Below are 16,768 nucleotides of genomic sequence, written 5' to 3' on the forward strand. Positions count from 1 at the left end.
AAGAGGGCAAAGTCACGATCCACCCTGCTCTGCCTCTGACTGGCTTACCCTCATATTTCTTGTCCTAACTCTAACCAGTCACTCAGATTATAAATTGGTATCTGTAGCTCTGTCTGAAATAGCCTAATAAATGTCTTTTTTAAAATCAAATTGCAAATTTTAGAGTGTCCTTATATTGTGACCATCTTGGCGAAGGAGAAGTGCTCACTAAGAGGGATTTTTAACAAGTTTGTGAACAAAATGTGCAAGTAGTGCTTAGTGTAGAGCCAAATTTGACCCTATTCCAGCTCCACCTCTCCAGACCTAGTGAGGCTCCCCTCGAGGAATGTGATTGGTTAAGGTTAGGTTAAGAATATCAGGGTAATCCAGTCAAACTGGCTTCCTGTTGGTCTTAGGATGGGACTGGGCCTCTCTGTGGGCTCTATTCAGAACCTCTCCACCAGAATTCAAATGAATGAAAAGGCTGCTTTTTCATGTAGTGCTAATGTTTGTGTAGATTAGCAGTGAGTAGTGCCACAGGACTGGGACGTTAGCCAGTCCACATTAGGGAGAAAAAAAGAGATCAATGCAATGGTTGAGCTGAAACACATCAATAGCTTAATATAATTATCATCCAATTATTGTACACAGTCAATTAAGGCCAAACAATAAAAGCTTGGCAAATGCAGTTTTTATTGCATGCCTGTTGCAATGCATAGCATCATATTTTACAGCTGTTCATGTTTTTGTGTCCAGCCTTGTGTAAGTCATCAACAGCCAATCCACTGACCTAGTTTTACACAACAGAGACATGACTATGACACACGCATCATGAAAGAGAGGCGTGATTCAATTCTCTTGTAATTTCTGAGGTCTTGTTGTTGTTTTTATAAGACTAATAAGGTTTAAACACATCGTCCCCTTGGAATTATAAGATTCTATTAGACATTTTTGTCAAAACTGAGTTATCCACATATACTGGACAAACACAGATTAACACTGGGAAGCTAGCATTGGCTGGCTAGCATGGTAACTATGAAAAAAAAACTCCTCAAGATCTAAAAAGATTTGAAAGACTGAACTTTGATTTGTACTGCTGTCCTTCACAAGAATGTCTAAACTTACAACTCAACAACTCAACTTTGTGAAACATCAAAGTGTGTCACTGAAGCATCATCAGGTTCATTAAGTAGTCCACATTTGATTTGATGGGGACTTTACCCCAAAATAAGACACATAATGTATATAAGAAACACATATAATACATATATATAATACATATTAAAACACAGCAGGGTCAAATTCAGAGTCCAAAGAAACAAAAGACCCTCCACAAGAGGGCAAAACAGTCCAGGAAAAATGATACAAGGTCCAACACAAGAGGGCAAAACAGGAGACGGCAGGCTGACACGCATGGGCAACAACGAACTGACAAAGAAACAGAGAAACATAGGAACAAAACAGACAAAGAACTAATAAGACACAGGTGGACAGGACAGGTGAAACCAGTGGCAATCGAAAAGAGCGGGAAAGGGACAAAGACAGAACACATGAGGGAAGATTGGAACTACAAAATAAAACAGGAAATAACCAAGAAAACCCAAACCATGACAAGTTCTTAAGATTGAAAGGCACAAAGGTTTTATCTTCATTTGGCCTGTTATAGAAAAAACAAAACAAAACAAAGCAAAAACTTTAAAGCTCAATATCTCAAAACCACCACGGATAGAACCTTATAATAATTCCAAGGTGGCAACATGCACTTGCAATAATAAATGTCTTGCTAAACCAGCGTGCTTGATATGCACCTGTCAGCTCAGTTGCTCCAATAAAACAGAAACAGAATAAAGACAGTGGAAATTCCAAAGTTATAGTTTACTGTCTTTGGAGGAATCTGGCTAGTCTAAAATACTCTACAATAACTGACTCCGATAACCTGATATGGAAATCATAGGATTTTGAATGGGCAAAACACATCCAGTGACAAGACTGGCAAGCCAAGTGGTACAAGACAGACAGTTGGGGGTGTGGAGGTGAATAAACTGAGTGACAGGATGAATATTATAAATCTCTACTGCTGGAAGGATTTGAAAGGAAGGCGACGTGAGGGCAAAGGTAAGTGCCATGTATGGTAAAGGCACACACAACATCCAACAAGGATCCTCGTATCTGTACGGCTCATCGTGGTGGTACAAACCCACCCGCACAGACTGCTGCAGCAGATAGTGTAATCACAGAACTACAGTGACCATCTCTGTGTTTAAAACCACAAAAGAGGCTCAACACATATCACAGGACTGCAAGCTGAGCACTACCGTGTGCCCAGGAGAGATAACAACAGAGTTAGTTTGCTCCTGGAAAACATTGCATTAACAATGCTCCCAGTACAAGGTGGGGGGGGGCTTGATAAATTACAACAAAGAACCTACACGTAGCTCTCCTGTAGAGATTAATTACATTCTATTTTAACGGGGTGTTTTTTGTTCACTGATGACGTTGTTCTGACCCACATGTGAGGATGTAAAGCATATGTGTTGTTTTGGCTCTCCAGATCTGTGCTGTGATAAATGGGCCTGTAAGAAGCCTACGGACTTCCTGGATGAGTCAGCACAGTTCCAGGAGCTGAGAGAGGACGATAATTCTGCCAGCGAAATCACGTATGGAGAGGTGGAACAGCGCTTAGGTCAACTTCAGGAGCACTTAAACAGGTACATAGTTCTACAGTTGCCATCTATAAACTATGGATTACTTCATAATGTGTGGGTTTTAAGCCAGGATATGATTATAATGACACTGTTTTAAGACGCAGAAAGTGTTTTTACTTTTTTGCTTTCATCATAACTTCTGATGTCTGATAAGTCACTGGTTGAAATTGCATCATACTGGGTTTTCTTTGAAGCCCACTCACTGACACTTGCTGTTAGGACACAGTGTAATTCCCTAAATCCACTGGGCACATCACGTCTGCGCCACAGTTCTGATCCGTCCTCCACAGAGCTTCACGCTTCACCAGCCACACTTCAGAAGTGACGCATTTTGCCAGCCTGATTATGTTCACTTGCTTTGATTTTATTGATTAGTTTATTTTCCCTTGTTTTTTTGGTTCCACCACGGGTAAGTAGGCTGTGTAGTTAAATGGTTTCTTTCTGTTTTTACGGTCAAGGGTCTGCACATGGTCTTTTATTTTGAAAACTGACCGGATTCTCTATCAGATTTGCTCTGTGAAGCTTGATGCGGCATATGATGCAGATGTATTCTCCACAGACCTGCGGAGAATACATCCTCCAGTGACCCGCTTCCAAGATGCATTTGATGGAATCACGATCACTTTGTAGAATGACGCTGAAACAGTTGAAACTTTGACTGCGCTGACGTGGTTTACTCTTCAATCTCTAGTTGTTGAAAACAAAAAAACATGGCAACTTGTTTATCGACTGATATCTTTCCCCCATAGTCATTCTTTGACTTGATTGGCTGGTGCATTTGTGGTATCTACCCGAATTGACTTGTAAACCAATAGATACAGGTCTGGGAGGAGGAACAGTTGATTAATATAATGTACTGCATTCTGTCTGACTCTCTGTTGTTTGTCATTCAAACCCACTGAAGTTTATTTCAAACTGACTTAGAATTAAAAGGGCTACATGTGACCATCACCTTGTGTGCGTACTAAAAGTAAAGGACATTTTGGCCGTTTTCACAAATCATTGCAAACCAAATAAATGGCGATGTTCAGACAAGTGCAGGATTGAAAAAAACAGAAGCTTTTTAGGCGTGAGGACATGGCATTCTCTGAAGTTTTTGTTTGTACATGCTGAAGAAGTAACACAATTAAATTTGTGATTATACTTATTAATTATCCCACCATTACATGTTCTGTTGGTGACTTAATGATTATGAAGTGCTTTATTTTTTAAAGTTGTCACCTCCCACACTGCTAAAAGTAAGCTACACTTCCCACCGCGATCACTGGCGACGTGTAGTTCAATTGCCAATGTACATGAGTAGGTGGAGGAAGGCAACTAGCTGGCAGAAGCTGTTGTCGGACTCAGAGTGGGCGTCTTGATCTACTGGAAGCAGGATGTACCACTGCAGAACCGGAACATATCAAACTTGAGAATAGATTAGTACAAAAGGTTTGTTTGTGCCATTTAGCAGAGTCGTGTGTCTTGAGACATATTTGGAACAAAAGCCTCTCTCTAGCTAAACTTACTGTGATTTAAACAGTAATTTAAACTACCTTTCCAGTATGACAACACTGCATTTCATTCTGATTATTTTCTGCAGCAGAGGACCACATTGGCCATAGTTTTAACAACACACCTGCAGCCAGCAGGCCACCTGAAATAGACACACAAATGAACAGCAGGTGGTATTTTTAGCTGGAATTATCACAGAGAACGAGAGGCAGCAGCCTGAAATACCAGGCTGGCTCATTTTATTTAGCACAAATAAGACATTTTATCCACTGACAGCACTCTACCTGACCTTGTTTTTCCCCCTAATGCTAGCTGGCTGCAGGATGAGCAGCACTTCCGTGTCATTTTGTGTTTTTGTGGCTTTGACTGGTCTGAAAGGATATCACACGAAAAAAAAAAAATGTTGGTGCAGCATTCTCTTCAGCAAATCCTCATAAATAGCCAAGAATAATTCAGTTTGCTCCACCTGTAATGAATGTCTACTGTGTGAGTGCTTTTACTTTATCCCTCATCAGTCATAACCTGGTAAACAAATGCTGCCTCACCACAGCAGAGCTGCAGAGTACACCAGGAACATAACAACTTTAACAATGTCAGTGTATAATAGAAGGAACACAGGTAATTAAAACGTTATTCAGCATTACCCGATTTTGCCTGATGCCCTAAATATAGAGCTTGGATGAAATCTATTCATAATTAGATTGACCAAATGAGTGTGATAGAATCATTTCCACAGTAAACGCTGAATTCACACCTCCCACACAAAGCTCATTATCACTCCTAGCAGGAGCAGCGTCTTCCGTCTACTACTCTGGCAGACTGTGCTTCCATGCCTTTAACATTTCTTCATTTGTCTACTGAGGAGCACAAGCTCCATCTAGTGCTCAGTGAAGCACAGCTTAGTGTGTTTTCAGACATTAGATCATCACACTAGTAAGAATTATGGATTCAGCTGCTCTTGACAGTGACTGCCTGTCTGTCTGTCTCAGTCTGTTCTCTTTCAGTCCATGGTATAATATTGGATGTCACACCCTTGCGTGGCCTGTCTGAGGACACCTCTATTCAGGCTTTTCAGGCAGATGTTTTGTGGTAGCGTACATGAGGCCCTGCCTGTACATACACATCTGTCACCATGGTCATCCTCAGCTCTTAAGCTCTTAACCATGCAAAAGAACATCTCTGCCATGTTGGGCTAGTTATCCTCAGTTAGTTGGTCAGTTTATTCAATAGACTACTGTCAGCTCAAGGTTCTTGAATAGCCAGATCTATAGAGCTCAGTTCTGGAGAAAGGTGTGGCACTACACATTATCGATCTGCTATAGGGAAAAAAAAAAGTCCAAGTCTTGGGTGGCGCTAAGCCCAGGATGCAGCAATGGTTTTGGTGGAACATTTGCACACTGGTAGGTGAGTCCCATAATTAAAATGGTTAACTCACCACCAAAGAAAAAGTTACAGCTGCTAGCTTGATTTCGTTCATACTGTTAGTGACCCAGGTGCTAATTTGACATTTTCAGGGTGCAGGTTGCTAGCTCTGAGGTTGTCGGTGTTTCTCGGGGACTTGAAAAACGCAGATAGCAAATGGCGCAACGCTGCCTGAAACAATCGCCCAATGGCAGGCCTTTACCCATTGAGTACATCTGGTGAGTGAGAGTAGCTCAAAATTACCTTAACAGCTCCTGTTGGTGTAAGCCACCGCTGTCTCGGTGGGTGCTCATGTTCATGTTCATAGCTCAGTACAAAATGGTTTTGGTCTCTATAGCTAATTCTCAAATAATGACAACTATACAGGGTAGGAATTTTTATATAACGTGCCCATTTTATATTAATTAATTAATTAATTTATGCATAATTAAGGGAGTGCCCACAGTGAGTGACATGTGGGTGACATCACAGATGGTTCGCCGCTAGGTAGCCTGTTCATTTGGCCGCCTCAGCTCCACTCACACTGCACCTCTTTGTCCACTTTTGGATTAGCTGGGAGTTAGCAGAGTCAGGCACTGCCAAGATGGCGACTGCCAGAGCTACCACACTGTGAGCTTCAGAATGGCTCTTCAGAAACCTACGGGTGACATCACAGACCCTCTGTCGACCAATTATTATATTGTCTATGGTCTTCTCTTCCTCACCAGCTCAACTGGAGGTGACTTTGGTGTATCCAAGCTAATCTTGTAAAACATTGAAGTCACACAATAACACAAAAAAACTAACAGATTGAGGCAGCGGCAGATCAGAAACTTCCGTGTTCTGCAAGATTTTGTGTTTTCCCTGACAGCAAGTTAAAGAAGTGAAAAATATAGCAAACACAAACTGATACTGACATTTTTAGGTGGACTCTTCTTGAAGTGGCCAAAATATGTTTAGCTGATGACATTGCCTACGTGAGTGTATTACTTAGCTTCCATGCTTTTACTGCTCTCTGCTTCTCAAAACTGTGGGCATATTTTGGTATGGTAATACACTGACAATGGAGAAGCACCTTGGTCATAACATTTTGTGTTTTTTTTCTGTTCTTTTTGAGGCTGGAGTCTCAGCTGATGTCAGATATTCACACCATCCTGCAGCTGCTGCAGAGACAGCCGACGCTGGGACCTCCAGCCTACAGCACTGTGACTGCCAGTCCGGACTATCACAGACCTGCCGTGAAGGTTCAGCCAGTTGCTCTGACTGCAAGCCATTTCTTCAGCCATACAGGAACTCAAGTAAGGAGGTTTACAGGCTGTTATTGTTGCTATTTCTGCACATGTGTACATGAAGCATCTGGCAGAGTGAAAATCACACCAATCACATCCTCACCAAGTCTTCATGATGTTCAAGGGGAACATGGCAGTGACAAGCTTGCACTGTTACATAACGTCTTGCACCTACCTACTGAATATTTACACTGATTGGTTTGTCTGCCGCAGCGTTTGCCAGAATGTCTGTACGATCACAGTCTGAATTATTGAGTCATTGTTACTGACATCCTACCTGAGACCGTCTGAATTGTCTGGGTAACATACAGTATTTCTAACCCACATGGGAGTCAATACACAAGAGCAATTTTAGTGATTTGGAGGCTGCAGGCAAAAACCATTGTGAAGCCCTTCTCCATTTTGCTTCACACAATCATAGCAAGTGAACAAAAACTATTTGGAGGAAAGTCTTTTCAGTGAACAAATCCACAGAACTGAAGGACAGACAGACACATGAGAATTAGAAGAAGAAAATAAGGCAAAAAAAATGTTTCTACTCTACTTTGCAGATTGAGCATTGTACTGTATACTGTAAAAGTAGTTAAAATTAGCTCCACAGTTACCAGCGATTAGAAGCAATAAAGTGATTCTTTCATTAATAACTATAGTCCAATGAAATAGTATATTATTCTGAAATAGGTCATTTTGCACAATACTTTTACTTTTGATACTTTAGTAGTGTTACTTAAGTAAAACTATATAAGTCCTTAGGATTTTTGCACTGTGGTATTACTACTTTTACTTAAGCAAAATGTCAGAGTACTTCTCTCACATCTTCGTATTCAGTGATATATTGGTCTTCAGAGATGTTGGTTTGTTGAAAAATGTTTTTTAAATTTAAAATAGGAAAATGTGGCTCCTCTGGTGGACGAGGCACAAGGCAATTGCCTTCCTACCTCGGCCACATGGTAAATCTGCCTATTTCAATACAGGTTAAAACATGTAGTAACATAGGCTTGCTTTAGTACTGTTAAACTTAATTTATTCTATTTACTGTTTTAATATTACAATAATTGCTTCTTTCTGGCAATTTTAACTTCATTATTGACAATTCTCATTCAGTTCTGAACCTTTTTTTTTTTTTTTTACAACAAATAGTAGGGATGTAACAATATGTTGATTATTGCAACAACTGCTGCATCGTTTTGTTCTACAATTGCACATACATAATTCAAACATTCATTGCCAAAGACAATTCTTGCCATTTTATGCCTATGCTTAGGTCATGTCTGGCTACGTAGAGGGAAAGCAGAAGCATTTCAAGCTACTCCAAGGAACTTTCATATTTTGATGATTTTGGTGACCCCTATGGACAAATTCACCATAATAACCACAAAATATAACCTCAGAAACAAACTAATCTAAATAAAGATCTCCTGCTTCTTTTTAACCGGCTGCTGTGCGACTCACTGTAACTTTGGCAGGGAAAAAGTAAACACAAGCTCGTCTCATCTGATTTCAAGGAGAGTCCGAGCCGGTGGCAGCCATTAAAAATGACTATACAGAAATAGCCGATCTTCTCACTGTTTGTCATGTTTTCTTTTGTAGGTCATATAGAGGCATCAGTAATAAACTGAGACCATTTCATAACCAGGTTAAAACTCATTGTAATAGCTTTAAGTTAACATGAAAAACAAATTTTATGTGAACAAAATATGATAGATGTGTTATTTTTAAAAACTGACATATTTTCCAGGTCATTTTTCTGTTGTTGTTTTTTTTTTTTTTTGTTTTGTTTTTAAATATTGTATCATGGACTTCTCTTTGTTGAAACAAAATGTTGAATGACTAGGGCCTTTTACCCAAATGTGGGCAACTCAGTTATATATATTCTGTCATTCTTCTTTCTAGGGCCCCAACCTCAAACTGGAGAGGACCGTTCAGGAATCCAAAGACTCTCTGTCGAGCTTGGCCAACGTGAATGCACCCATCGAGGACAGCCTTACAGCATTGCTTGTACAAAGACATACAGAGCCACAACAACAACAGCAGCCGCAGCAACAACAACAACAACAACAGATCACAGGGCATCAACAGTCTGCATTGATCCTTCTTCCAACTGAAACCTCTTCCACCTCTTCCTCCTCTTCCTCCCCATGCCCCTCTGACTCCAACCTCAACTCCACCGGACTACATAGACCTGTCTCAGACCCAGAGTTTCCAAGGCCATAAGCCTTCTGGCAGCACAGTGTTCTAATATCTGGGTTGTAATGCTGTAATTACTAAGTAGCAGCTTTTTATCAGCATGCTGGCACAGACATTTGTATTGTTAATTTGCAATGGCTTGGTAATAGAAGTAAGATGTTTTTTTTCTCATTATGCATGTGGATAAAATACTGTTCGCTGCAGTTAACAGTGTGTTAACAACCTGTTTTCTGCAGTTATCAGTGTAATAACAGCGGTTACATATTGTAACTCTAGTTCTATCAACACAGAAGCACTCTGATGGACTCTTTTAGCACCACGGCTCATCTTCACAGATTCACACACTCAAACTTTACATGTAGACACCATAACCTATCAGGACAGACCTATTCAACCACACGGAGAGTGGAACTGTAGGAGGACAGCACTTCTTCAATCTCTGAGACTGGGTTGCTCTAACAAAAATGAACTTAAGTTTAAGGCGAGTGAATCCAAGTTTAAAAATAAGAAGAGCTCTGTTGCACAAACTCTACTGTGTCATACATCTATAAACCCAAATTAAACATAGTTTAATCAATATGGAGTTGCCTGCTTACCCAAATTAAAATGAATAAACAAACAAGTAAATAAATAAATATGGCATGCTGTCAGGACCTAGTAAGTATAAAAGAGGAGGGAAACTGTTCACTTTAGGCTGCTCTGTATTCCTTAAAGAACATTATATTGTTAGCTAGCTAGCTAAAAAGTTAACAAAACTTTATATTCTGTTGGCTAGCTAAAAAAGTTAAATGTTACACTGTTTGCTAGCTAGCTAAAATATGAACAACATGTGATGTTAGTTAGCCAGACTACACATGGTGGCTCGACAGAGAAGGTCTAATTTCTCCTCCTTTAAGAAAAACATGTTGGACAAATTAATTGAGCAATAGGCAAATCATAAAAGATTACAAAATGGACAACAGCACAGTAAGGAACCTGGCAGCTTGTTTTAGTGGACCAGCTTATGAAAGAAAGAAATTACATTTTGTAAAATTCAATTGATCAGAGTTTGTCCCTTAACTTTCTACAAGAAACTTGATTATTTTGCTCACTCCATCTTAAAAAGGCAGACATTTTAAAAGTTAAACATATTCTAGTCTAAGTTTAAGTTTAATATTGGAACGGTTAATGTATCAGACTATTTTAATCTAGGTTTAGATTAAAGAGTACACTATTTAAAGGGATAATTAAATTTAATGTTTCTTGATTTTAAGATAGTTTAAAATTTTGGTGCAGTATAATAGTTAAACCATGATTTTATCAGGTTTAAAAATTAATCCTTGTTGGCGCAACCCAGCCTAAGTCTACAGATTTGTAACTAAATTCTACCTAATCTGCAGGGTTGCTGGTTTAAGGGCTCTACCCGGTTGTGATAGAACTCTGTCTCACCCAGGCTTTGTACTCTGATGGACTCTAATTCTCTGTACTCCTTCATGCGACTCTTGAAACATTTTATGTCCCAACACACAATTGGTCACAATGGGCTGGGCTGACTGGGCCACGAGGCTACAGTCATCCATAATGAACACCACATCTGTCCTACAAATCAAGTCTCAGTACATTGCACTGTCACACAAGCTTCAGTGCGCCAGTCTAATACATTTACAACTTTATTCATGGACCCAGGAAAAGGCTTGACAACCTTGTCTGTCAGAAAGATGTGTCTCTCCCTCCATCATTACTTGCTAAGAGGAGCTGAGTGGCCTACGCTCACACTTGACTGGTTCAGTACTACAGGCATCAGTGCATCACATCATGTGGGTTTCTTTCTGGTGTCAGCTGCAGAATTGGGATTAGACTTGCTCCCAGGTCATAGCCACCACAGCTCACCAGTCTGTGCAGCAGATGGAGGATGGTGAAACAAACCTGGAAGTTCATGCACAGTTTGAGTCAAACCCCTCAAGCTGCTCTTCAGCATTCCCAGATAAGGCTCTTGTGGGTGCTGACCGAGCATGCTTTGCGAGGATCCAGTGAGAGACCAAAAACAGGGACTTATGGCAAAGATACAAACCCAAAAACCTGTCCGTTCTGGTTCAACAGAAGGTAAGGATGACAGCAGCACTTAAAAGAGAGTTTCACAGCAAGTACTGAGCTCAGGCCAAGAGAAGGACAACAGTAAGTCAAAGTCAGCTTGTCACAAGGTGACAATAGGAAGCTTTCACTCCCATTCCTGTGCAAAAAGGGGCCAGCTTACTGTATGTACCAGAAATCTGGGGTTCCAGGACAAACACTGCCCTGAAAATTCCTGTCTATCAACCTTTAGAATTGAGAAATGCATTTTGCATAGTTAATAGCAATAACTTCTTTTGACATAAAAAACCCTGTCGAGCCTTTTCCCACACTTCCATGCCTGCAGTCTGAAGAGGGAGATGTTATTTACTTCAGAAGCTGAGTGTCAACAGAGAGCAGCTACTGTACCACTCACTGCCAAAGTTGCCCTAAAGACAGGGTACTTGATCACTCAGCTTCCTGTACTCCAGTCAGTGCAACAGGTACTTAGAGATAGACACCATGATGCTGGCAGCCGGTGGACAAAGACTTAGTAGTCCCTTTTCTATACACACCCTGGCTTGGCTTAGTTTAGTTTGACTCAGCATTTCAGCCCAGTGCAGCAGGGATTTGCATCTCCATTACAACTGGGCTTCATGGTGTGTATTTTAACTGATGACGTGATTTTCTTGAGTTGAGCTGTTGTAAAATGACTTTTAGAAAATGTTGGCTTTTCATCAGCTGTAACGAGACAGGACTCCCTTATGGCTGAAAGCATGAAACAGTAAAACAAAGCAGATACCTCAAAGTACAAAACAGCGACGCAGGAGAGAAACTAAACCTCAGACCAACAACATTGAGTCAGATGCTACAAAAGTACTGAAAACGGAACATAGAGAGTTTTTAAGACACCTTTCTCTGTGGTCTGTGGCACAGACATGAGTTCAGTCTCGCAACACAAGCTGTTTGAAGGGAAGAAGGGGTTTGGCACAGGTTGGTTCAGTCGGTGAGATGTCACATCAGCCAATTCTGGCCCAAATTCAGACTCGGCAAAGCTCAGTGTTTTATGACCAGTATTGGAAGTGCAAGTCAGCGTAGCATTCCTTAGAGGCAGCAAGTGAGAAAAATAATAAAACGTATATAATACAATAAAGAGAAGTCAGAAATAAAAATTATTCAGCAGTATGTTTAAATCATTTGTGACTGCTGGCAGGATTTTATTGTGAAAGCCTATGACACAACCTTTGACCCCACATTCTGCCAAACGATGGGATGTCACTGTTTGATCTGACAGCAATATAGGATAGCTGCTGGCTAAAATAAAGGCAAAAAAAAGCCAGTGGAGGATAGGCCAGGTCTGGCATTTTGGAGAATTTTGGTGCACTCAAAGCCTGTGTGAATAATGTTGTCAGTGGCTTTGCTGCTTGTAAAAAGTTTCAATAAGTATTAGCTTGTAATAGCCACACGCTTGGCTCATCGTCACCATAGAAACACATCAACAGCTGCAGGATCACAGTTGCTGTGCTGGTTAGAACACAAGTGAGTGACTTATGTTAATGGTTCTGGGCGGAGGCGGATTTGACTTTGAGATAATTAGGGGTAACGGTCGGTTCTGGGTCTCAGCTTTGTGGTTGAGGGCAGAGCCAGGTTTTTAAAACTGGACTCTGGCATGCTTTGATTCAGTGTGGCAATGGAAGAGCCCTACATGTCCAGGCAGTTTGCAAGACAGAATGTCAGCCAAAGCCCGGGCCCTGCGCTGCTTTGTGTCCTCATTGCCATCGTGCATGCATGAGTACCTGAAACATGAGGAAAATGAAGACACTGCCATTCCTCCTCCAGTTGCTGAAATCTTTGCAGAGGACCTGACTCTGAGGCTCTGACAAGGCCACAGCTGGAAACACATACGGTAAATTTTCTCTGCTTGGACAGATCTTGCCTGATACTGGCCACATGGACACCCCAGCAGTCACCGATGAACCTGGTCATTGCTGTTAGAGCCCATTAGAGTCTAAAGCCTGTGTTCAACACATATACAGACTCTGCCACTTAGAGGGTCTGAGCCTGCATATGAACTGATTATACAAACTATTTTCTGCAGCTATTAGTGTAATACAGCATTATTACAAAGGTGTATGAACAGTTTTCTTATCCTTAGTTGTATGCCTGTTTTCTCTGAAGTGTGACTCAGGGGTTATGGACAATTGCACTGCAATATACAGTACAGTATCAAGTATACTGTTGTTTTCTTCTTTAAACAATGTGCATTATTACTGCGGTCACTGACGTGCACCTACTGTACAACATTAAGCCAACAGAGTACACCATACATGCTTGTCCAGGCAGATATCATGACATGCAGATTTAAGAGTATTCTGCTGCGATCCCAGAGCTAGGCCTCTGACAAACAAGTATGATGTAGGTATTTCTACAAGGCAGTGCATGCGTTTTTTTTATCTATATATTTACTGTTTTGCACTGCTTATCAGCCCAAAGTAGCACATTACAATATGAAATGATGTCAGCATACTTGTCTCTTTTAGGATGCACTTAAAGGGTGGGCTGGGGACGTGGGAGGGTCGGCATGGGGGGGGATTGTGGAACACATGGAAAGTTAGTACTTGCGCATAAACAGGCCCCAGAGAGGGTCTTGTGCCTATACAACCAATCCAAATGCTAAGTCAGCATCTTCATGAATAACTAACCATCAACGATTCATATCGTTTCCCTGTACTGTTTTTGTTGGCAGTGTACATTAAAGTTAAAATGTTGTTAGACAATTGTTAGAAAATATACATCATATTGCCAGATGTAAAAAAAATGTATTTTTTTTAACTGAGTAAATTATAAGAGAAACTCTTTAGAAAAACAGTAGTACAAATGTTTGTTTTGAAGCTGTGGGAGCAATAAATGAAAACACACTTACAGCCGAGTCACTGGATTTCCCTCTTTTAAGTCTATATTGATGTATTAATAATGAAAATACTGATGTTACTTATATTTCTACAAGATGAGCAGATGATGAAAGGCCAGCAATGATTGTATTGTACATAGTTTGTTCCTGTTGTTGGAGCCCAGATGTTTTCAACTGTGCCTCTGATCATGTGCTAACTTGATAATGATCAACTCCGCTTGGATGGATACTGAATGAAAGGGAGTATAAGTCAGGCTATGTTTAGTATGGTATCATTAAAATAATACATATTTTATACATAGCTTAAAGGTTTTTATGTGTAGCAGAGGTTTTCAGCGTGGGAGGCGAACCTCCTCAGAGGGGCTGCACACAGTGTCAAGGGAAGCTCGCTGCATGGTTATTACATCAGCGATAAAAAGGAGATCACAGAAAAGCCTAAACATATGTGATTTGGTTAAAGAAATAGCTCAGAGATACAGCATTGGGGAATTTTACTGTTTCTGCCAACTTTCCCAGAGTCGGAAACTAATGAATGCCTCAGGACAGACCTTTTTTATGTATTTGGTGCAACATTAGAGGAGGGGACGGGTCTCGGACTTTGAAAGGCTCTATGACACATTACTAAGCGGTAGTGAAAGGAGGATTCAAGTCTTCATCTGAAAAGTTACTTAATTGTCAATAAATGTAAGTAAGGAGTATTTTTACCCTACTTACTGTGAACGAAATAAAAATACTCAGGTAAGTATAAATAACTCAACACAGTCCTTAAAGGACCTGGACACAGTTGTTTTTTAATTACTTGTACCAGGGCACCAATAACAAGAGTAAAGGTGTAAGTTGTCCTGTCTTTACAGGTGCAACATGAGAGTGAAGGAGACGTCAACAGACAGTCTACACATGCTCACAGCGAACTGGGACGAGGCCTAATCATCAGCCACAAGTGTAAACACCTGTGTGTGTGGATAACGGGTGTGTGTGCTGCTCTCAACAAAAAAATAAAGTGCAATACTTTTGTTTTTGCTCCCATTTTTTATAAGAGGAAGTAAAAGATCCAGGACTACTTCTGTGCACACAAAAGGTTTATTTCTCTCACATTTTGCTCACAAATTTGTTCAAATCCATGTTGGTGGGCACTTCTCCTTTGCATGTAGAGATGCTGATACACCACAGTTATTGCACAGGTGTCGCAATAAAAAGCCACTCCAAAATGACCCATTTTTTTCCCACACCATCTTTCAGAGACCATCACTTCCCTTTCACCTCCGTTAGAAAGGAAGAGACGTGGGCAGACTTCTCCAAAAACGGTCAGTGATTGGTTGTCAGGATGGACAGGTGACAGGGGTGTGGAGTTCATTAATTGAAATTAATTAATTTTACGGGGACAGTACATATTATTAAACATTATTATAAATATACCTGAATTAGCCAAAAGGCTAGTTTTTATTGATCGGATGTAAAGTTGGCAACCTAAAATCAATATGAAAATTAAGAAAGAAGTAAATTAATTAAAGAAATCTGCCTGATAATCTGGGACAGGTCACTTTGAAATGCACGGTCAGATGCCAAACTCAATATCAGCAACTTTACAGAGGTATTATGAAGAAATGAAAAGAAAACTGGATAACAAAATGTTTATAATTCATGGAAATTTCATGAACTTTCATGAACAAGCATTAATAATAACTTTATTTACCAGAAAAATAAGTAAACATTAAAAGGCCCATACCTAGTTCTAAACTAAAACACTGTTTTAAACTGTTTTAATTAAAAATGACTTGCACAGTTTTTGTTTTATTTTACAATATCCATATTTACCCTGTTCTGGATCATTAGATGGAGGATTCGAGCTGCTCCAGGACGTCCAACAGGCAGGTTTAACTTGCGCTCACTGCTGTTTGTGAGGGAACATGGACTGTTTGTCATAAATAAATCAGGGATGGACAAACATTTTCCCTTCAAGAGCCAAAACTGAACCTTACTGTTGGGCCATGACCCAAAAGCAAACACCTGATGTGTTGTATAGATACAAAATGATACTAAGTTCCCAAGTTACATTAACTTCTTGTGCAGAGTCACTCTATCCACCTGGTCGTATTATGAAAAATAATTAATAATAAATTTCACACCTCTGTCATTCCATGTACTATAGATATGCTCAATAGCAGCACCTTGTCTGCAGTCCTGCACTATCATGGCACATATTGCATATTGTTTTGTTTTGTTTGTTTTTTTAAGTTATGTTTTTTGCCTTTATTTGATAGTACAGCTGAAGAGTAGACAGGAAAGATGGGTGAAGAGAGAGGGGACGACACGCAGCAAAGGGCACAGGCGGTATTGTGTTTTTAATTTATTTCTTTTTATGTAAAATCTTGCTGTACAACAAATTTCCCTATGGGGAAAATAAAGAAACCTACCTACCTGCTAAAGGATCTTATTTAAAGAGGGGTTTTTTTATATTATTTTGGGGGCTTTTGCCTCTATTTAACAAGACAGGTGAAGGTAGAAAGGTGAAAGAGACAATGGCAACTTTAGACAAAACTACAACACTGTCAGGGACCAAGCAGTGAGACAAAGAGGAGAACAGGAATTTGTTGAAAAAGATGGTTTTACTTACCCAAAGAATGCAAAATATAAACCAAGAATTTAATATTAACTGAACAAACTGACTACACAAAATGAACCACGAGGGAACATATATACTGGCTCGGCCAAACCAGCTAACCCAAAAGGGGGAAACAAAATGGATATCCACTAAAACAAATACAAAGGAAAAA

The 16,768-nt window shown here is 40.1% G+C and overlaps 1 protein-coding gene across 2 annotated transcripts in view; it reads left to right on the forward strand.

Annotated features, from left to right (window-relative positions):
- Positions 1-9,252, forward strand: part of kcnh7b (potassium channel, voltage gated eag related subfamily H, member 7b) — a 64,624-nt gene extending 55,372 nt beyond the window's left edge. For both annotated transcript variants that reach the window (XM_084725208.1, XM_084725209.1), the window contains 3 exons: positions 2,531-2,687; positions 6,697-6,877; positions 8,762-9,252. In XM_084725208.1, coding sequence (XP_084581334.1) covers positions 2,531-2,687; positions 6,697-6,877; positions 8,762-9,082 — 659 coding nt within the window. In that variant the 3' untranslated portion in view covers positions 9,083-9,252. The remainder of the gene's footprint in view (positions 1-2,530; positions 2,688-6,696; positions 6,878-8,761) is intronic.
- The last annotated feature ends 7,516 nt before the right edge of the window (positions 9,253-16,768 follow it).

Source organism: Lutjanus erythropterus, chromosome 8 (assembly GCF_056507025.1).
Source record: "Lutjanus erythropterus isolate fLutEry1 chromosome 8, fLutEry1.hap2, whole genome shotgun sequence".
Classification (NCBI taxonomy): domain Eukaryota; kingdom Metazoa; phylum Chordata; class Actinopteri; order Lutjaniformes; family Lutjanidae; genus Lutjanus; species Lutjanus erythropterus.